Raw genomic sequence first — 21,671 nt, 5'->3', positions numbered from 1 at the left:
CAGTTTTTTAATATGTCAACATGCAATGTTCATATGAATTACTTCCCTTTTTAACTCAAATACAAACATCAAATTATGATTTTAACAAGTCTTGCTATAATGAATGCCTCCAATTCGTTTGTCGTTCCCCTTTAACTAGCTCCATAAGCGATTGCTAGCATAAACCGCATAAGCTTGGTTTTATCATTAAACTTACAGAAAAATGAACTTATTTGAAAAAAAGTGGTCTATACATGCACATAAAATATAAAACAAGTCTATACATATCCACAATGCTACCAAAGGCATAGGATGTATGTGGATGCCACTGGATTTATCTGGCTAAGGCCACCATGCTGCGCATGCCTTCTCCTTAATTCACAGACTTACTTCCTGTTTACCGACAACATCATGTCCTATTACAGACTACAGGTTTTAAGGTGACACCACAGAGTTACAATTGCATATTTAAACATTTACCAAATCCAAGAAAACAGTCTACCTTAAAAACTTTTGATATCAGAACAACAGTATATGACAAATAAACAACATTTTCAGGGATTTCTATAAAACGTCGTATTCACCACAAATAAATCCATCTAAAAGGGAAATTGATCAGTTTTTAGACAACATAACTCTTCCAAAATTATTAGACACTCAAGCAATGGCACTGGATTCGCCACTGACATCAGGTGAACTCCAGGAAGCCCTGATAAGTATGCCCAATAATAAGGCTCCAGGTCCAGACGGCTTTCCTGCAGAATTCTACAAAGAATTCTGGACAATTCTAGCATCAGTTTTTTTCAGAACGTTGTTGGAAATCAAAGAAAAGGGAAGACTTCCATCAAATATGAATTCTGCAAACATTAATCTCCTGCTAAAACCAGGGAAAGACCCTGTATATCCCTCAAGATATCGTCCAATATCCCATATAAATGTAGACCTTAAAATAATCTGCAAAGCTCTCTCAAAGAGATTAGAGAAAATAACCCCCCTCTTAATTCATCCTGACCAAACTGGTTTCATAAAAGGTAGGCACTCATCAACAAATACACGCAGATTACTTAATTTGATAGACTACTCATACAGTAAAAACCTTGAAACTACAATATTTCTCTTAGGTTCTCTTAGATGAACCTTGGCTAGATGTAGAACAAGCACTTTGCAATAATCTAGAGATTTCAGATCTATCATTTATCAGCTCAAACATCCAACGACATGAATGCTTCAAAAGCATCAACATCAGCTCTTCTCTGACAGCATGGTGGGAGTTTCTAAAATTGACGGAGTCTTCATTAATCCCATGCAAACGTACACCTATCTGGAACAACCCTGACATAGTACAAAACAATAATATGATAAACTTTTCAGATTGGAGTGGTAAAGGAATAAAATATTTAGAACATATACTAGAAGGAACAGAATTTATTCCATTTGACAGACTAGTTACACAATATGGGATCAACAAAAAAAGCTTTTTAGAATATCAACAAATTAAATCCATAGTAAAAAAGAAATTCAAACCGGGTCAAGTTGAACTACAAACGCCACCAAGTGTGGTTCAATTTCTTACTCTTAAAACCCCCCAAATTACTTTCCAAAATTTACAGAATGCTTTCTAGAACAGATGAATCAATATCACTTCCTACTGCAAAATGAGAAGCGGATTTATCAGTTAACTTAGACCAAAACTTCTGGTCTCAGATTTGCTTAAAAACCTTTCATCTAATTAGAAATCCTAGTCTTCAATTAATTCAATACAAAATACTACATAGAGTGCACTATACAGGGCATCAGTTGTTCAAGATGGGTTATATGTCTACCAACAACTGCTCGCACTGCCAAACCAACTCACCAGACAATTATATCCACGCTCTTTGGTTCTGTCTACCAGTTCTGAAGTTTTGGCGCAAGATATGTGAAGACTTATCAAAGTGTCTGAAATGTAACATTCCAACTTCCCCTTTAGTGTGTTTGTTGGGCAGCTTAGATAATGTCACTACAGATAAGAATATAGCCCATATGGTTTTCACTGCCCTATGCATAGCCAAGAAAACAGTCCTCATGAACTGGAAAAATAAAAATAATCTTAATTCTAACCAATATAGAAATTATCTATTAGATTACATTAGTCTTGATACAGCCTCTGCCACCACATCAGATCAATTGCTCTGGGCTCCTTTGATCAGCTCCATCACCTAGTGTGGGTGGGGGGTCATAGTTTGGTCCCACCTTCGCTGTTGTGATTGGTGTGGGGGTAGGGACAGGCTTAGGGCGTCGGGGGGTTCCCCAGGAGCATCTTCCTTGGAGGGCTCAACCTGGGGTAGCGGTCATGGCCTATTAAGGGCTCTGTTGGCTCTTAGGTGACGGTTTCCTCGTGGCTGCGTGCAGCGGGGCTAGGGGAGGGTCTGTGCTGACGGACGTGGGTTACTGACCTGGTAGCCTGGCTGCCCCGGGGTGGGTCCGGGACGGGCGTGGGGTTGTGGGGGTGCTCCGTCTCCGGGCTGGGGCCCTGGCTGGGCCTCGGGGGCTTGGGTCCTGGTTGGTGTGTTGCCGGGGTTGTGAGCGGGTGGGTGTATGGGGGCCCAGCCCTGACGCAGGGTGCCGCCAGTGCATCGAGCCACCTGGGGGGCTCTTCGACTGGTGGGGGAGGTTGTTACATCTTGCAGGAGCTCTCCTCTCTTCAGGAACTCACTCTGTAGTCTGGAAGATGAGTGGGTGGGTGCAGTTTTCTCTGAGGTGGGGTCGGGTGGGCTGTCCCGGACTCTGTGGGGCCAGGCGGCGCTGCTATACTGGGCCCCGGTCCGGATGGGCCTGGGCCCCCTTTCCCTGGCGGGTTGCGGAGTATGGGGGTGCCTACTGGGGTCAGCGGGGGAGCTGGCCCCAGGGAGGGGTCACTTGCCCCTCCCTTCCTTCCCTCCCCATCTCCAGCTGCCTCCCTCTTCCCGCTCCACCACAATCACCCACACATGCAGGGCCTTGGGGTAAAGGTGTGTCACCAGGGTGCAGGGGAGGCATCCCCCCCCCCGTCCCCTTCTGGCTGCCTCTGCCTCAATTTTATCTCACAACTTAGACATTCACATTACTCACACTCTCATAACACATACATATAGGATCTTGGGGGTGGGCACGCTACACGGACGCTTGGGGAGTGTGATTGTGTGTACAGTGTCTCTCTATGTCTGTCTCCACGTTGGGTGAGTGTTGAGTAATCACATATGAGAGCATGAGGGTGGGAATGGATGTTTGTATCTGTGTGTGCCTGTTTGTCTGTGTCCATATGTCAGGTCGGGTATCACACACCACCTCTCTGGGGACATCTCAGGCCCTCCAAGTTATGGAGGCCTATCTCCCCCCACCACTTCCCCTGCCAGTGGCAGACGCCCTCAGACATCGGTGCGTTTGTGGGTCTTTGTGTCCGGGGATGGGCATCTAGGTACACACTGGCTCACTCCTTGGTGGCTGCTTATCGGGGCCTGGAGCCTGGGGCTCACTCGGGCCACTTCAGGGGTGGGGTGCCCTCGGCCTCAGTGGCGTGTCTAGAAAATTTTTGTTGGGCCAGGTAGGGGCACAGATTTGGAGAAGGGTGGCAGATGTAATTGGCAGATAATGTTAAAAACAATTCTACCAACCGTTAACCATAATTCAATAATCCTGTAAACCTAATAACCGAATGCGCTTTTAACTCTTATTAGAATGAGATTTTAACCACTACGGTGCAAAGTTTTTAGATACTGCATTGATAAAGTACAAGAGATACAATCAGTGCTTTGTCAGTGTTTACTCAGCATTCAAGGACAGCAATATTTGCATAGTATTTTTACTGACATGTAGTGCACATATGTTTTGGGCAAAAACAGTTTTGAATATTAAAATATGAACATTTTTAACATACAATTGACAAATTAGCCAATGCAAAACTTTATCTGTCTGTTAAAAAAAGAAGATAATCTTCTCACAAACTGGTGTTTGATTTTGAAACAGGAAAAAAGTGGAGAAACAAATGAAAAGACTAACATTTGAATAAAACCTGAAAGCAAGTAAATACTTTCTATGCTTCCTTATGGTAAACTTTGGTAATATTGATAAAGAACAACACTGGCTGATGATGAAATACAGTCAGCTGGCATGGTGACACTGCCAGTATTAACCTGCAGGGCTGGACTGGGACAGAAAATCGGGCATTTTCACTACAGACCGGCCCCCCAGGTATTAAAGCCATAAAGACTTTGAATGAAAACAAAGGCTGTTGTGACCCATATGGAAAAGAAATAGTAAAACTTATATGATTTACTCATGAAAGTGGCCACTTTCTCATTACTTTCATATATTGTTTTAGTAAGTATCCAAAACATACAAGATTCATTATATAATCTTTCAAGGGATCTTATATCTGTTTTTACTCTTGTATGCTTTTCATACAAGTTTCACACAAGACAGATACAAACTTTATAAGATTTATAAATATCTTTTCCATATGTACACTGTCTTGTTGGTATATGTATGATTTCTATACATTTTACGTCAGATAAAAACTTTGGTTGTAAGATTCAGATAATTATTTATTAAAAGTGAGATATTTTAAATGAGAATAAGAAAGAAAAGTATGTCTTTGTGCCCCCCTCTCCCTGTTAATGCCCTACCTGGCCCCCTGGCAACACTTTACTAGACCCGCCCCTGCACAGTTACCAGCTGTCAGCTGCTTAGAAAAGGATCCTGGTGTTATTTGTCTCTCAGAAACAGTTCATAACTTCAACTCATTCATGTGACCTAAAAGGTAAACCTGTTTCTCCATCACAGCTCTGATGATTCAGTAAGGACATCTCCTAGTTTCATCTTCATGTTTCCCTCTCACCACATATCCAAACCGACATCACGACCAGCAGCTTTACAGCTGTGGCTCCAGCAAACATCAGCTGATACTAGAAATTAATATTAAATAAATTCTAACAACAGCTGATCAAGCTTAAACGTGCTGCTGTTGTTTAGCGCGACATCCGCTGGTTTCCTGTAGAGATGGACCGATCCGATATTACGTATCGGTATCGGTCCGATACTGACCTAAATTACTGGATCGGATATCGGAGAAAAATAAAAAATGTAATCCGATCCATTAAATATCACGAAAGCACCTCGCAAAACTTGCAACACGCCGTAACTCACCTCAGAACGTTAGCACGTCGGAGCAGTATGCATCACGTGATAGAGCGGCTGTGGCATGCGGGACCTGTCGGTGGTCTGGATAGCATTTGGAGCTTCACTAGCAACCCGGCATTTCATCTCCGACAAAGTTATCCCCGAGAGAAGTAAAGCAAGTGTGTAAGTCCATCTCTAAATGTTTGTAAAGCATTCCTTAACAAGCGACTGCCTCTTCTTGCTGCTATCATCATGAAACTGCTTAATGATCAGCTGATCGGCTTTTCTGTCGCGAGTCCGTCTCTCTTGTTTGTTTTTGGCCCACTTTGCACCAGAAAGAGGAAACCAGCGGCTGAACAACAGCAGCACGTTTAACCTTCCTCTCGTGTTAGCTTTCTGTTATCATCTCTTATGTTAGCGGGTCGGTTTTGACCCGTGAATTAAATCAGCTATAAAATATACTAAAAACAATAAGTTATCATCCAATTTGTTTCTCATCTCTTGGTTACCTTGTTAGGCTTCCTTATCCATGAAAATGTTGGTTTTAATACTTTTGGTGTGGGCCTCTGGGTCTTTTTTTGTCACTATACCCCTCGATTTCAATTAAAAAAAAAAATTGTAAAATTAACCTCAAGAGAATCATATTAATAAATAAAAGGTTTCTGTGTTACCTGAGTATTACTGAGGGGTATAGGACACATCTCTTAAATAAATCTGTTTTATTGATTCTTTTCATTTTAAGATTAATAACTAAAATGACATCGATGGTGTTACGGGTCAATTTCGACCCATAGACATTTACATCAAGAAAAGACAAAAAAAGTTTGTTTTTTTTCAGCAGTAGACCTTTAATATAAACTGAAAAAAAGAAAAAGTCCTCTCCTCCTTTGTTTTGGTTATAGCCGTGGGTAATTGTGGGCTTTTTATCACTTCCCAATGATACAGCTTCACCTCAGTTTCCTTTGTGAAGTTCTTGTCCAAGGTCATATCTGGTAAAAAATAAAATAAAATAAAATATCACAGCTGATATTGTGATCCTGCAGTCCAGTGGTCATATGGAGGACCACACATTTTCATTGTTTCTTCTCAGGGGTGCCACTCGCAGCTTTGACTGTGAAAATCTGTACATTCCAGGCATAGTTGGTTTTTGCATCACAGGCTTCCCAGATTTTTCTGCCGTTTTTCCCTTGCTTACTGGGTATATATTGCCGGAAGGGGCATTTTCCTCAAAAAGTGGACAAGACATTCATCCACTGTCACTGGCCCTGGGATGAACATCAGTGGAAGAAGCTGCACCCATCTCTCCCAGACATCCCTGATGGGAGCAAGTTTGTCAGACCTCGGTCTGGTCTCTCTGTTGTCAAATCTGAGGACTCTTGAATCAAAATGATATCAAATGTGTGAAGTGACATCGTTGCCCAGAAAATGTTTCTGCCTGTCGATGCATCCCATAGACGATCAGTGGCCTCATTGCAGCATCTGTACACTCCAGCAAGAACAATGAAAGCATCCAGGTATTCCTCATCATGTCGCCATTGACTTTTTTTCCTTCAAGGTTTATCATAGTAATGATGATTCTTTCTAGTGACAATGGCATAAATATCTCAAAACATCTCTTGATGTCACTGACTTTGGTCAGAGCAAACCTTGTGATTCCAGGGGTCATTTTGATGACATTTGCAGCAGCTGCCCTGCCATGTACATCATGAGGTACTGAGCTCCAAAAGATCTTACCATTTTTGGACTTGAATCTTTCAGCAGGAGTAGCTTCAGCACCAGCGACCTCCACCTCTGATCAGATGTGTCTGTGTCTTCTGGATGATAGTCCACATTGTCTTCCTCCTTAGAAACCTGCCCATCTGAATCGCTATGCTGCTCTGTGTCCTCTCCTTCATTTTCACCAAAAATATGATCCAGAACTTAGCTCACTGTGAATCTTCTTCTCATTTTTTGTATGCTGCAAATTGTAAATGTGCACTCTGGAAGTCAAATGGCCACTCAAATAGTGAATTCACCTCACATGCCCGTGTTTATTTTGTTTTGTTTTTGTGCAGGTATACTGCAAAAAACATGCAAAATAAGAATCCCCTAAAGCTCATATGATTAGGAGAGGCGCTTGCTGTAAGTGTTTTAGCTGACAGTGCACTTATGATTTCAGTTTTGGCTTTAATTATTGCTTTATACTCATAATATTATACCTGGGTCGAAACCGACCCTAACAACACAAAGGTCATAATTTCAACTAGGGCATTTTATAATTTAGTGAAAATAATTTTTTTTATTTTATTTTGTAGAAATAGAGGTTCCTGACAAAGTCAAAAAGCCTTGATACAATAAACAAATGTATGTGATTTTTTTATGCATTTGAAATTTAAAATGGGTCGGTGCCGACCCTAACACGAGAGGAGGGTTAAGCTTGATCAGCTGTTGTTAGAATGTATTTAATATTACTTTCTACTCGAGGATCTTTTTCTACGTAGCTGACGGCTGGTAACTGTGCAGGGGCGGATCTAGCAAAGTTTAGCCAGGGGGGCCGATAGGGCATTAACAGGGAAAAGGGGGCACAAAGACATACTTTTCTTTCTTATTCTCATTTAAAATGTTTAGCTTTTAATAAATAATTATCTGACACCCAAAGTTTTAATTTGATGTAAAAGGAATAGAAGTCAATTACTGTATATAGTGACTATTAAGTCTAATATATATACCCTAGTAAGTTATAGTACTTTTTACTTTGGGAAGGTACCATCTGTGCAGTCTGCAGTTTTTTTGAAGAAAGATGTTGAATCTACTTAATATTTCTTGAAAAATAATTGATTTCTGTGCATTTTTTTTCACACTGCATCAAATTAAGGTTGATTACGTCGATTAAGCATCATGAGGTGGAGCGTGAGGGGTGGTTCCCTATTTTTTTATTTTTTTATTTTTGTTGTTGCTGGGAGTTGGAACCCTATTAGTTAGGTTGCTTAATATTAATAAGTACTCTTTAAAATACCAGAATAGGGAGGATGGTGTAGGTTTAAGTTTATTAGATTGATCAGTATTGCTGAACTATGAAATATTTTTTTTTTGCATACAGGTATAACAGAATAGCTTTAGTGTAGTTGTTGTTTTAAACTTGAGTATGAACTTATACAAAATGCAGCAAGATATTTAAAAAAACAGTTTTGTTGATTAAAAAACACTATATCGGATTCATATCGGTATCGGCAGATATCCAAATTTATGATATCGGTATCGGACATAAAAAAGTGGTATCGTGCCATCTCTAGTTTCCTGTTTCTGGCAAAGTGGGCGATAAACAAACAAGAGAGAAAAAAAGATCAGCTGATCACTGATCAGTTTCATGACTGAAGTAGAAACAGGAGAGAGAGGGGGGAGAATGAGAGAAGAAGAGGCAGCTGTGCAGCAAAGACACAGAATAACTCCAGCTTTGTGTCTTTTTCATTGTAGCTGAAGTCCGGGACAAACTGCTTTCCTTCTCAGCTCAATATGAAACGTGTAATATTTTCTCTGAATGAGGGACCATTCCATTTTTAAGGAGCCGTTGGAAACTCTACTAACTAACCTTATGAATAAAGTTCACTATCAGTAACATCATAGCACCACCCTGCTGTATAGAAACTCCGTCATGCTAGCTAGCACGCAGTACGAGTTATTGTAACTGACGGTAAAAAGTCAGCACAACGAAAATAAACTCCACTTAAACTTGGTTCATATCTGACCCAGATAGACTGCAGCTCATAACTTCTTACCTGAAGTTCACCTGACACTCGGACTGGTGGCTGCCTCGGGTCTCTCCTCCTGCCTCCCCTTCCCTCATCCACCTGTTGCCTCTGTGGAAGCTCCGCCACAGCCACCACCAAACAACTGAGTTATTTTTACACATCGACCTGCATCTGGCCAATCCACCACCTCTCATTGTTCATGCCGTTACAAAAAAATAAAAAATATGCCCGGTATGCCCGATGGCCAGTCCAGCTATGTTAACCTGCAACCAAATCTGCAGCTCCATACAGCAATGTTACGACTTAGATTATAACTCATAACTCATAACTCTTATGTTAGCTGCCCTCAGTAGCCTACTGTCTGAAATATTCGACGGCTGCAATAATTCTTTAAGTGTTATTCTTTCCTTGGGATTCTAATTTCACCGAAGTTTACTAAACTCAACAAACTTAATATTACTTACCGGGACATTTATTCTGTCCTCATTTTCTTTCACCGAAAAATTGTTTCCTGCAGTGCCTCTTTCGTGCTTGGCTCTCCTACCTTTGCTAACGTGATGCACATAGCGCAGAAGCCGATGCTGCATTCACTTACACTCGGATATCTGAGCTTCACCGTGAAAACATAATCGGACATTTGATATTTGATTGAATTTTATTGTTTTACCTTTGGGGTGGCACCTGGGGTGGCCAGTCTGGTTGGGGGGGTGGCCTGTGCCCCCCCAGGCCACCCCGCTGGACACGCCACTGCTCGGCCTGGGGCTCGGTCACTCTGGCGCAGCTGGCTGCCGGCGGAGCTCCCGGGCATGTCACTGAAACCCCCTCCGCGGCTGCTGAGTGACCCCTTATCTGGGATTCTCCTCGGCTCTTTCTGGGATAGTGGCGCGGCTACCCCTCTGTTGGTCTTCCTTGGTCTCTTGTGTTCTGAGGGCCTCTGGATGTCTGGAGCCTTGATCTCCTCCATACCTGCTTCATGCAGGCTCCCCTCACCCTCTAACAGATCATTACATGTAGGAACCTTTTAAAAACAAGCGCGTTCATGCTCACAGGTGTACACACGAGTGCTCACATACACAAACTACACCCTTTTTGGCTCCTACCTTAAAGCACACTGTGCGCTGTCGATCTTACGTGCTGCACAATAATGTTTAACATTTAGTATTTACTGTTATATTCCCTTTCTCTTGTTCCTTTAGTAAAACACTGTCCATCATGGCTGTCAAACACACAGTCATGCTCCTGGTGGCAGTTTGTCTCTACCTACCAGGTCTAACCCATGGATTTCAACCATCCTTCTCTGTTGATGAAACTCATCGTGACATCACCAGAAAGGCAGTTCTCAGAAAGACAGCTGAGGTTTGCCGAGACCTTGCCGCCGCTGATGGAAGAGACTTCAACTTGAATGTGGGCTCATTATCATTTAAAACAGGGTCACTGCTTATGCATTCATGTTTAGTCTAACATAACTGTGAAATTTAACATTTTGAGATTTTTCCAAATGTCCAGTTAAGCACTTGGCATTTCTTTGTCTCCAGATTGATGACAACCTTTCAGTTCAGGAGGTGCAAAAGGCCTGTTTCTCCTCATCTACCTCCACCGCTCCGCTCTCTACTGACATTTTCCAAACTGCCCTTAATGAGATCTACGGTAGCAACGAAAAAGTGTATTTCTCATTGGTCGATTTCCCTGAGTTCCATTTTCACAGTGAGACCTTCCTGGGAGGACGGGACATCATCACAAGAGGTACACTTTAAAGTCCTCAAAATTAAACATGTTTACGTTCAGTACAACACAGATAGTAGATTATTTTGAATTTTTAATTAATTTCTATTCCTATACACCAATTAAAAAACATTTAAATGATAGGTGCAACAAAAATCAGAATTTTGCTTCATTAGGTTTCACTTATACTGGATTCTTAAGGTTATATGTTTTGTTTGAGATATGTCTGCCATGAAGGCTAGTGTGAAGTCGGAGAATTTTGTTGCTGCAAGACAGGTACTTGGACAAATTTGTCACATAATTCAGGTGAGAGTGATAATTATTGTTTTTATTTAAACTTGATGATGTTAAGATTTTGGAAGTAGGAAGCAGTGATAGGATTGGAAATAATGTTAGATTTTCCATACATTAAGGACTTTTACAGCCACAGTAACTGGGTGGAGTTGGGGAAAACCACTCCTTACTCCGCTCTGATCAGACCAGATCAACCACTGCAGAACCTAGCAGGTAAAAGCCTTCCAGCAACTTTAATCACAGTAAGAAACACATTTGTCTCCACTTGTTTTAATTAATTTACCTGGTGGGGTGTGTACGGACACACACTTGCAATAAGGGAGATAAAGGGGATAAATAGGAAAGATATAATAGCCAAAATCATTTTACAAAAGCACAGTTCAAACCAAGTCTTATCGCCAAAGCATAGATGGCCCACCTTTAAATACTGTATGTCACAACCTGTTTCCAGATGGTTTTATGGATAACCTTTCTCTTGCTTTGCTCCAGGTCCATCTACTCCAACTTGTAATAGCTGTACAGGAGATGCCTGCACTGATAACATTTTGCCTGAAGTGCTGAAACAGGGGCTCCTGACCTCAGGCTACTTTAGCACATTCTCTTCTTCAAAGCCTACTGGTAACAATCACATTCATTTGTGTATAACAGCAAACTATTAGGATTTGTATTATTATTTTCTTTTGTTTGCTTGTTTCATAGCAAATGGACTGTTTATCAAACCAGCAGAATGAGTAAATTGTAATCAACACTGAAACTAAATTGGCTTCTGTAGTTTTGTTTGTTTTTGGTATTTGTTTTTTGATTAGAAAATGTAAACAGCATCTCACAGTAATGAATTCCCACAAGCTACAAATTTAAATATTACAACAAATAGATGTGTTGTCCCACCTTGAATTTAATTTAAAGATTACCTAAACTCACCTATTCATTGCCATACCCCAACTATAAAACTCTTTGGATGTTTTTTGTCTTATTGATCATTTATTCAGCTATTTATCTAGGTATAATTAAATGTAATTTGTTATTTTTTTGTCCAGGTAAATGTAGCCATGGTGGTCTACTTGACAAGACAAGAAAAAGGGACCCAGTTGGGGGCATCAATAAGGATTCTTTTACATCAGATCATGGCACGTTGCACAAAAAAGCAGCTAATCTGGCAGTGGATGCTACTATGGAGCTGCTGGAGGACATCAGACTAGCTGCTGGAGACAGGAACTTCTTGCGGTACGGGAAAAATTGATCAGAGACATTCTTGCACTCATGAAATGGTTACTAGAACTCTAATAAATTTGAAATTGAAACAGTTTATATTTATTTTCATGACACAGCTTTCAAGGAAAAAATAGTAAAAAGCCTTCCTCACAGAAGATAATATGTATCTTAAAAGTGATGCTTTTTATGATGCACATGTTTCTGCAAAGATACCTCGGCATCATTCTGAATGTAGAGAAATTGGGTTCCTTACAGAATAACAAAGGGATGATTTTGTTTTTTCACTTATGTTCCTCCAGGTTGATGGGCCTCTCCCAGTCCTATGCACTGTGTTTTGTCATTGACACTACAGGCAGTATGGCTGATGACATCGATGCAGCAAAACAAGTTGCCTTTAACATAATTGACAGTAACGCAGGAACGCTACAGGAACCCTCTCAGTACATACTGGTACCTTTCAATGACCCAGGTACTTCCACTTTTATGGATATTCCCCATGTTGCCAAAGAGAGCCAACAAACAAAGCACATATACAGTACAAAAATCTGCAAGTTCATGTATTTCTCTGTCCCCCAAAAAGAATTTGGACCCGTGATAAAGACAACTGACAAAAACTACTTCAAAAAGGAAATCAACAAGCTCACTGCATCCGGAGGAGGGGATGAACCAGAGATGAGCATGTCTGGACTGCGAGTGAGTGTACTTGTATTCTATCATTGGGATGTGTGCTTACACAGTAATTAGTGTGATGTGACTTATGAACTTTTAGGATGAAGAAATGGGGTATTTGCAGGTAGTGCAAAGGACATTGTTACGTTCCCCTGAGGGGTCTAGGCGGTGAGGGGAGAGTAACAAAAAGTGACCGGGTTAGAAAAAGGAGTCAAGGAGGCAAAAGGGTTAAATCAAAGAGTTTTATTAAAGTAGCTCAACTAAAAGAGACGGACAAGCAGCTATCACCATTTAAGAAAACAAACAAAACTCAGGCGTGGTCAATAAAGTAAAACGTAAGCCAAAAAGAAAGAGAGCAGCTCACTAGCTGCAAACCACAATAACACAGCTCACTAGCTGTAACCACTCACAAACACACTCAGCTCACTAGCTGTAACCACACTCATGGCACTCTGGCCCAGAGCTCACCTTTTCCTGGGCTTAAATACTTTTAATTACTGATGTGAGTCAGCTGTGTAACAGGGAAAGGTGACACCTCAGGCAGAAGAGGTGGTGGGACACGCCCACACAGGCACCTTCAGGAGGAGGCCCTGCTATTGCCGTAACAACATAGTTAGGAAATTAATATGAACCTACTGTGTCCTATTATGTAATAACAGAATGACTGTGTGCATGCATTATCAGAACTTGCTTTTTTGTTACTTTTTTAATCACTTTCTGAATTACAGTTTTGCACATCTGGTAAATCACAACAAATAATGTTTAATTCTTCTGTCATTTGTATAACTGACAGCTTGCGCTGACATCAGCTCCACCTTCCTCTAAAATCTATGTCTTCACTGATGCTTCAGCCAAAGATTCCCATCTAAAAAGCACCAACATTGCCCTTATAGAGAGAACCAAGACTGAGGTATGTGTGAGGATAAGTTGCATTCTTATTATTGTTGCACTTTATATGTTAGTTCAGCTGATGAAGAAATTGCCAAATAAAAACATGCAGAAAGGAAAGAGTATTCTTTGTTGAAATGTAAAAATAAATAAATTCTGAATTGTAATTCCAGCTTACAAAAATGTGTAAAAAAACAAACAAAAACAAAACAACAACAACAGAAAAAAAGGTTAATACTCTGGCGGAGCAAAGTACAGTGTGGCACAGTGGTGCCGTGTTTATTACTGTAGGATCACAGTAAGGAGGTTCTGGGTTTTAAACACTGGGTATCCAGGCCTGTTTGGAGTTTACATGTTCTTTCACCGCCTGTGTGTTTGCACAATTGTATACAAAATTCTGCATGGTGAATTAATTAATATTTTTTGAATTAGCTGTAGATATGAGTGAAACGTAGATAGCTGCTAAATAATTACTGGTGAAAAGGGTCAATATAGCTTGATGGCAACATAAATGCCAGTCCATTATCAAATTTTACAAAAGCTTTTTTTTTCTTTTTTCTTTTTTTTACAAAAAAGTCAGTTTTACTCAAGCTAGTCCAATCCTAGAGCAACACCTCAGTAAATAGTTTCATTTATCCATGTACTGAATGGTCACTTTAGGTCTCTTTGATACTTTAGATAGAACTTATCCAGTTTCCACTGAGCGTGATATATATAAACTGATGCATTTTTCTATCCCTACACTTTCAGGTGTCTTTCCTGTTGACAAACATTTTTTCCAGTCGGCGGCGCCGCAGTATTGATGGTCAAAATTTTTCACCTCGTGCAGTGAGGCTAACAAATGTCCAGCTATACAGAGACCTGGCCCAAGCTTCTGGAGGTCAGGCTATTGAAGTCAGGAAGTCAGATCTTTCCTTGGCCACTACTGTTATAAAAGATTCATCAGCTGGTGCTGTGGTGAGACACTGAGCATTAACAGGAATTACTTAACATGTTTACAAATTGTGAAGGACTACATTTTGATAAGTTGGGGCCAGATATTTAACAGATTTTCTTTCAAAATTGCTTTCTCACTGGAGCTTCTGTTTCTTTGTCTTTCAGGTGACAGTTTTCCAGGTAGTAATGGATCCGGGGCGACCTGATAATTTTAATTTTACTGTTGATTCATCAGTAAGCAACGTCATCATTTACATCACCGGAGTTTCATCTCTCACTTTCACACTCACCAGCTCAGCAGGTTCAGTTCAACGATATTTTTTGGACATCAGTTTTCTAAAACATAATATTTCACAAAGACAAGGCACTTCCCACCTTGTGTCAGCTTTGCTTTATTTCTTTGGCTCTCTGGAAGTTCCTCATCTGACCTGATCTCTGGTCTCTGCTTTTTGCCTTTTGATTTCTCCTGTGCAAATCTGTTGTTTGGGCAGTCAGGTGAAGGTTAAGAATGTACAGTAGTGGTACTAGTCATAATTTTACATTCTTATTTAGTAGTAACTGTGCAGGTGGATTGGAATTCATTTGCCTATTACAGAAGTGGAGTAATTTGCAAGTGTCTCACACCCATGAATTGCAGTAATAGCACAGTAGTAATAAAAACAACAACAGTCACAATTACAAATTTAGGAGGAGGAAGAAAATTCCATTGTCATGCTGGTAAATAATTCAGCCATTTTCCTCTTTTCAGGAGTGTCTCAGGAGTCAAGTCAGACCAGTGGTTCTCTGGCATCCATAACAACAGTGGGAAACCTACGCAGAATAAGGCTCAATGCTGGAAATCAAACGGGTTTTTGGCAAATCCACATCAACTCTAACAGTCCCTACTCTATTAAAGTCACAGGTCTGTAATATAATTAAGAAATAGTCTGTAGAAAATGTTTTCAGTGGTATAATATTTCTAACTTAGATGTGGTTTCTGTGTGCATAAGGTCAAAGTTCAGTGAACTTCATCTATAACCTTGTTGAATTACAAAAGGAAGGTGGAATCAGACCCAAGGAAGGCCGTCCTGCTACAGGTTGACTAAACAAAAATGTATCATTTGGTTTGTGGGAAACTGAGATGACCTAAATAGTCATGAAAAATGATTACATTGATTTATGTTTCTGGGTAGAAAACTTCCAACTTTTTTGTTTAGATAAACATAAACTTTTAAGTTTAAAGAAGATTCACGTACAGTCTAAGGATCTGTTGTAATAATACTCTTTTGTGGCTTGCTATCATTTTCAGGTGGTAATGTCACTCTCCTGGTCACTGTGACAGGAAGTGATACAGTAACAGTCACAAAGCTCACGCTCTTCGACAGTTCAGGGCCAAAGGAGTTGATTGGATCAATACAGGCATGTCATATTTTACACCTGATAAATGTAAAAGGTCAAAATTACAACTGAAACTACAACAGACCACAGCAAGCATTCCTAGACTTAGTCGCTTTTAGTCTGTGCTAACTGCACTGTCAAACATAGTGTTATAAACATAACTTTTGTAGTTCTACAACAGCTTAAGAAAACACCAAGAAGTAAAAGATACATAAATAACATTGGTCTTTGGTGGCTGCTTGTTTACTCTGATTACTGATTGTTGCCACCATCTAACAACTAACTTATGCATCTAAACATGCATAAGGTGCTCTCAGTTGCTATCTTTCTGTTTTCCACAGTCATTAGAAAACAGCAACTTTCTGGTAACATTCACTGAAGTCCCAGTAGGAGACTATGTAGTTCGACTGCAAGGTGAGGACACCAGCACCACATCCCGGTCTACCTCAGATACCTTCCAGAGACAAGCCTCCACCCGCATCACAACAGCTAGTCTCTCTGTTGCTGTGAGTAGTAGAGTCATATGTTGTTTTTTGAATTTCTAGAGCCAGTTTCTAAACATCTTATCTGCCTGGATAAACTCAACAACCACTGTCATGTTATTTTCTATGTCATTATATAAAAGAAAGAAGTGATTGTTTAACTTCAAATTTCCTGCCCTCTTCTATCGCTACTTTTCCAGGCACAAGCTGACAGTATCAACATAGAACCAGGCACTCGCATCATCATTCCTTTTACAGTGTCTTCGGATGTAACTGGGACATTCACAGTGCAAGTCAGTAATGACCGCAGCTTTGACTTCACCTCACCTGGAAATGTCAATATTGGTCCAAGCGATGGAGGCAAAGCCAATGGGACAATAACCTTAAGTGTTCCAGCCAGCACTAAATCAGGAACAGACGTGACCCTCACCATTCAGGCACAAAACGCTGCTGCCACTGACATCAACTATGCTGTCCTCCGATTTTCTGTGGCTGCCAAGGTAAAAGAAAAAAGACTTTAGGTGAAATGAGACTAAAAACAGTGTTTTACATTTAAAAAAACTAATAATCCAAACTAAATGTATCACTGTTCTGTATTGTCAAATGCCAAATGTTTCAGTTTACATAATACTTCAACTGTGATCTGAGGAGAGCTTTTAAAAGAATCAGCTCAGTGATGAATTAGTACTGCATATGTTCTAGTTCAAAATAAGAAAAAAAACATGATTCACTGCGTGGACAATGTAAAGGGTCATGCTACAAATTTCATCCAAGAAATCCATTGATTAATCTGTTAACTTTCTGATCATGATTGTATTAGTAAATCCAAAAACGAAATGTTCTTTTCCACAGCTGTTCAATGGTTTTTACAAACAATTTGTTATTTGGCATAGGGTCATTTGACCACTGTGCTAAATTCTTTTTGTCGCCCAGATTTGCTAAATTATTGAAACAGTAATACTACTATCGGGGTTGTACAAATTTTGTGAGTCATTTTGAATGAAACGTCTGGATTTATAACCCATAATATCAATTAAAGTGAGTTTTAATTCGGGACATAGGTTTTTTTGTAAACAATAATATCTCATTACTAGTGATGGGCCGGTCGCAAACGAACGTCGCTCTTAGAGCCGACTCTTTGAAGTGACCGATGCGAGCTGGCTCCTTATTGGGAGCCATGGGGGTTTTTTTTTCTTTGTCTTGCCCTCTCTTTCACTTTTTTTCGCTTCATGCTGCACGTCAGCCTTGTGTTTATGCTGAGCAGAGACGGGAGGGGCGAAAACGCAAGCCTCTGTTTGTGCCCCTGAGCAGAGGGGGCGGGGGCGGTAGTTACACTCATAACAGCAGTAGCACACAAAAAGAGCAGGAGGGCGAGAGAGACAAAGAGAGCCGGTATTCTGACAAACCGGCCTACTTTGGCAAAATGTCCTACCGTAAGACATTTATGCACATTTCTGCTGTCACAGAGTAATTCCAGCACAAATTTAAGTAGGAATGACGGTTTGCCACTTAACTTTGCCCATCAGAGTATGCTTGTAGGTAACATTCACAAAGGTAGCATGGTTTGGCACTTCATTTTACCCGACAGAGTATCCTTCTAGATCTTATTAACAAAGGTAGGATGATTTTCCACTTAATTTTAGCTGTTAAAGTATGCTTCTAGCTCATATTCACAAAGATAGGACGGTTCGCCACTTAATTTTGTGTTGTGCGCATGCGCATAAACAACAGGTAGGATGGTTTGTCAGGTAGGATGGATTCTCAGAACACCAGGGGCAACAACAAGAGACAACATCGTCACATTAGAAAGGTATGGTAAAGAAAATGAGTAACACCAAGAAAAGAAGCAAAATCTGGAACCATTTCAATTTTATAGACAATACAAAGGCAGAGTGGAGAATCTGCAAGAAGAGACTATCATATAGAGCTGGCTCCACAAATAAAATGCACAGGCACCTGAGAACTGTCCACCCATCAGTACAATGGAAAGATAAAACACAGTCAGTTTGATATTAATATTTCTAAATGCCAACCTTTCCCTTAATTAAAGATCTGGGCGTTCATTTTTTTGTTTTTGTTTTTTTTGCATATTTCAGGCAGTACGGTGTCACGGTGGTTAGCACTGTTGCTGCTGAGTTCAATTCTACCATCAGGCCAGGGTCTTTCTGTGTGGAGCTTGCATGTTGCAGGGAAGAATAATTTCACCTAGGGATCAATAAAGTATTCTGAATTTCCCTGTGTTTGTGTGGGTTCTCCCCGGGTATAGTCCAAAGACATGCAGTTAGTGGGGATAGGTTAATTGCCTGAGTGTGAATGGTTGTCTGTCTCTATGTGTTAGCCCTGAGACAGACTGGTGACCTGCCGCCTCTTGCCCTATGACAGCTTGGATAGGCTCCGGTGACCCTGAAGAGGATAATAATAATGGATTGCATTTATATAGCGCTTTTCTAGGCACCCAAAGCACTTTACAATTCCACTATTCATTTACTCTTACATTCACACACTGGAGCTGCCCTGGGGCAGACTGACAGAAGCGAGGCTGCCATATCGGGCCATCGGCCCCTCTGGCCAACACCAATAGGCGGTAGGGTAAAGTGTCTTGCCCAAGGACACAATGACTAGGACCAAGAGAATTGGGGGATCGAGCCGGCAACCTTCCGGTTACAGATGAGCTTCCCAACCACTTGAACCAAGGTCACCCCCCCCCGATAAGCCGGTTCTCTAAAAAGAGCCGGAATTCCCATCACTAGTCGTTTCATACACATTTTTTAAGTGATATTCAAAAACAAAAGAAAACGCTGAAAGTATGAAAGAACAGAGATATAAGGTAGCATCTATACCAAATTCTTTTTGTTCCTGTTCTTTTGCCTTTCTGACTACTTGATCTCCTTTCTCTCTCTTTTTTCAGGCCACAGATTTGTCCGGTCCAGTGTGCCATGTAGTTAATATATCAGGTATCTGTAATGTCTCTTCCATCCTCTGTGCATCATCTCAGTGGGAGTTCATTGCTAATCTCACTGACGGCATCAATGGGACTGGCATCGCAAGCATCACCCTCCGCGAAGGGAATGGTACCCTTGATACTAGCACAGCGGTTGGAGCAGGGGGCGAGAATATCACACTGGTGACCTACACTGCCTCCTGCTGTTCACAGAATGTGGTTCTAGCTGCTGTGGACAGGGCAGGAAACGTGGGGACATGTATGGGGCAAGCTAGAGTACTTGCCACGCCTGCTCCTATAACTACAACTACTCCAGTACCTGCAACTACTTCTCTGACTACAACTACACCAGTACCTACAACTATCCCAGTACCTACAACTGCTTCTCTGACTACAACTACACCAGTACCTACAACTATCCCAGTACCTACAACTACTTCTCTGACTACAACTACTCCAGTACCTGCAACTACTTCTCTGACTACAACTACACCAGTACCTACAACTATCCCAGTACCTACAACTGCTTCTCTGACTACAACTACACCAGTACCTACAACTATCCCAGTACCTACAACTGCTTCTCTGACTACAACTACACCAGTACCTACAACTATCCCAGTACCTACAACTACTTCTCTGACTACAACTACACCAGTACCTACAACTATCCCAGTACTTACAACTGCTTCTCTGACTACAACTACACCAGTACCTACAATTATCCCAGTACCTACAACTACCTCTCTGACTACAACTACACCAGTACCTACAACTACTCCTGTCCCTACAACCACTGCAGTGACTCCCTCGGTGACTACTGCTGCAGCTAACAGAGCATCCACTAGAGGTCATACAATGAGTGTAACACATTATGTCTGGATCAGCATTGCTTTTTCACTGCTTTTTAAGTAAGGTATATAAACAGAAATTTAACTAGAACTGAATCATCAAATCAAAATCTGTTTTAGAAAAGTAATACTTTTAACTCTTTTTAAAATATGAGCCATTGCATTTTTGTAAAGGTGTAATTGAGCATCTCATATTTTAATTTTTTTATTTTTTTGGGTGAAAATGGGAACGTGGTATAATAACGTACATTTTGTTTATTTGTTTTATCATTGCCTGCTAAAAAGGATCCAAGTAAACATTTATATTGAATTCACTACATAAATCAACATTAATACCCTCTCTTACAAAGTTATAGTTAATCTTTTCATAGATGAAATTGTAAAGTATTTGATTCATTTTAACCTGTGCACATAAAGTAGCAATTTCTTAGTGTCCAAAGCTGCATTTCATTCCCCAGTATAATGTAATAAGCAACTACTATCTGCTAAGGGAATGATGATTTAGACAACTTTTAGAAACAAAACTCCATTTGGAACATCCTGAAATGCCACCAGTGCCACCAGTCCAGACATCACTTCCGAATGAGACAGCTTGGATGCCTTTTGATGCTACTGTGGAAGATTTACAACAGGCTATTAATATATAATTTATATTTAAGAATTTTGTCAGAATCACAAAACAGTTTTAATGTGTTTAAGCAATAAATAAATGTGATTTCATTAGTTTATAACTGTCTCATTTTATTGTCTCATTCCTAAAGAGATTACCATCATGTGCTATACTTATAGGCTATTACAGTATTAGGTGACTGAATTTAATATTTTTCTTGCAGTTTCAGTTTGCCACATTGACTGATGATTAAACCTGCCTCCAGCACTATGTTGAGTTTATCCCTTTGACACTTTTGCTTCTGCAGTTTGGCTTTCCAGGAACTACTTGGCAACTGAAGGCACCGAGATTATACAACAAAGAAAAAACATGCAACAAAGAAAAACATAATTTAACCTTTGTTAGAAGCGTGTGCTCAGTTATTTTTAAGTGGTTTAACTTTCGTGGATAGAGAATAAGCAACAACTTCTAACTTTCCACAAGTACTCATTTATTTCAAATATCAAAAATAAAAGTGCTACCTCTACCACACATTACTTGAACGCACTTGTCCGCGTACACATGGAAGAATCCATTACAAAAAAGAACAAAAGGGGGGTGACCCACCAGTCATGAGACAGGAGGCACCACCATGCAGCAATACACTGTACTACAACAGCAACTGTTACATAGTCCCCACAGCTAAAGAAGCACACACCACACCTAACAGTACCCTGTACATAGAGGTTACAGCTAAGATCACAACACACACAGGGCAAAAGACCATTTAAAAATGAATTTGGCAAAAATAAAATGAAATGAATATGTACAGTGCAAAATCTGTTTTCTTTGTTTTTCAAAGAACGT

At 40.4% G+C, this 21,671-nt stretch overlaps 1 protein-coding gene across 4 annotated transcripts; it reads left to right on the top strand.

The window, feature by feature from the left end:
- The first annotated feature begins 10,055 nt into the window (after nucleotides 1-10,055).
- LOC146668397 (von Willebrand factor A domain-containing protein 7-like) lies at nucleotides 10,056-20,886 on the top strand. Of its 4 annotated transcripts, none has more exons than XM_085408671.1 (18): nucleotides 10,056-10,247; nucleotides 10,379-10,586; nucleotides 10,786-10,871; nucleotides 10,979-11,072; nucleotides 11,349-11,477; nucleotides 11,897-12,083; nucleotides 12,371-12,540; nucleotides 12,652-12,764; nucleotides 13,534-13,650; nucleotides 14,379-14,585; nucleotides 14,730-14,865; nucleotides 15,313-15,465; nucleotides 15,554-15,640; nucleotides 15,853-15,962; nucleotides 16,283-16,447; nucleotides 16,624-16,923; nucleotides 19,332-19,635; nucleotides 20,110-20,886. In XM_085408671.1, the coding sequence occupies exons 1-18, from the start codon at nucleotides 10,056-10,058 to the stop codon at nucleotides 20,277-20,279; spliced, it is 2,928 nt and encodes a 975-aa protein (XP_085264797.1). In that variant the 3' UTR covers nucleotides 20,280-20,886. The 4 variants fall into 4 exon arrangements, with proteins under 4 accessions (XP_085264797.1, XP_085264796.1, XP_085264795.1 ...); XM_085408670.1 differs by having other exon boundaries at nucleotides 19,332-19,653; XM_085408669.1 differs by having other exon boundaries at nucleotides 19,332-19,672; nucleotides 20,090-20,886.
- The last annotated feature ends 785 nt before the right edge of the window (nucleotides 20,887-21,671 follow it).

Source organism: Rhamphochromis longiceps, linkage group LG6, assembly GCF_057381845.1.
Source record: "Rhamphochromis longiceps isolate RC_006_pf linkage group LG6, R_longiceps_female_GT1.1, whole genome shotgun sequence".
NCBI classification, from domain to species: domain Eukaryota; kingdom Metazoa; phylum Chordata; class Actinopteri; order Cichliformes; family Cichlidae; genus Rhamphochromis; species Rhamphochromis longiceps.
This window is presented reverse-complemented; position numbering and strand designations above follow the sequence as displayed.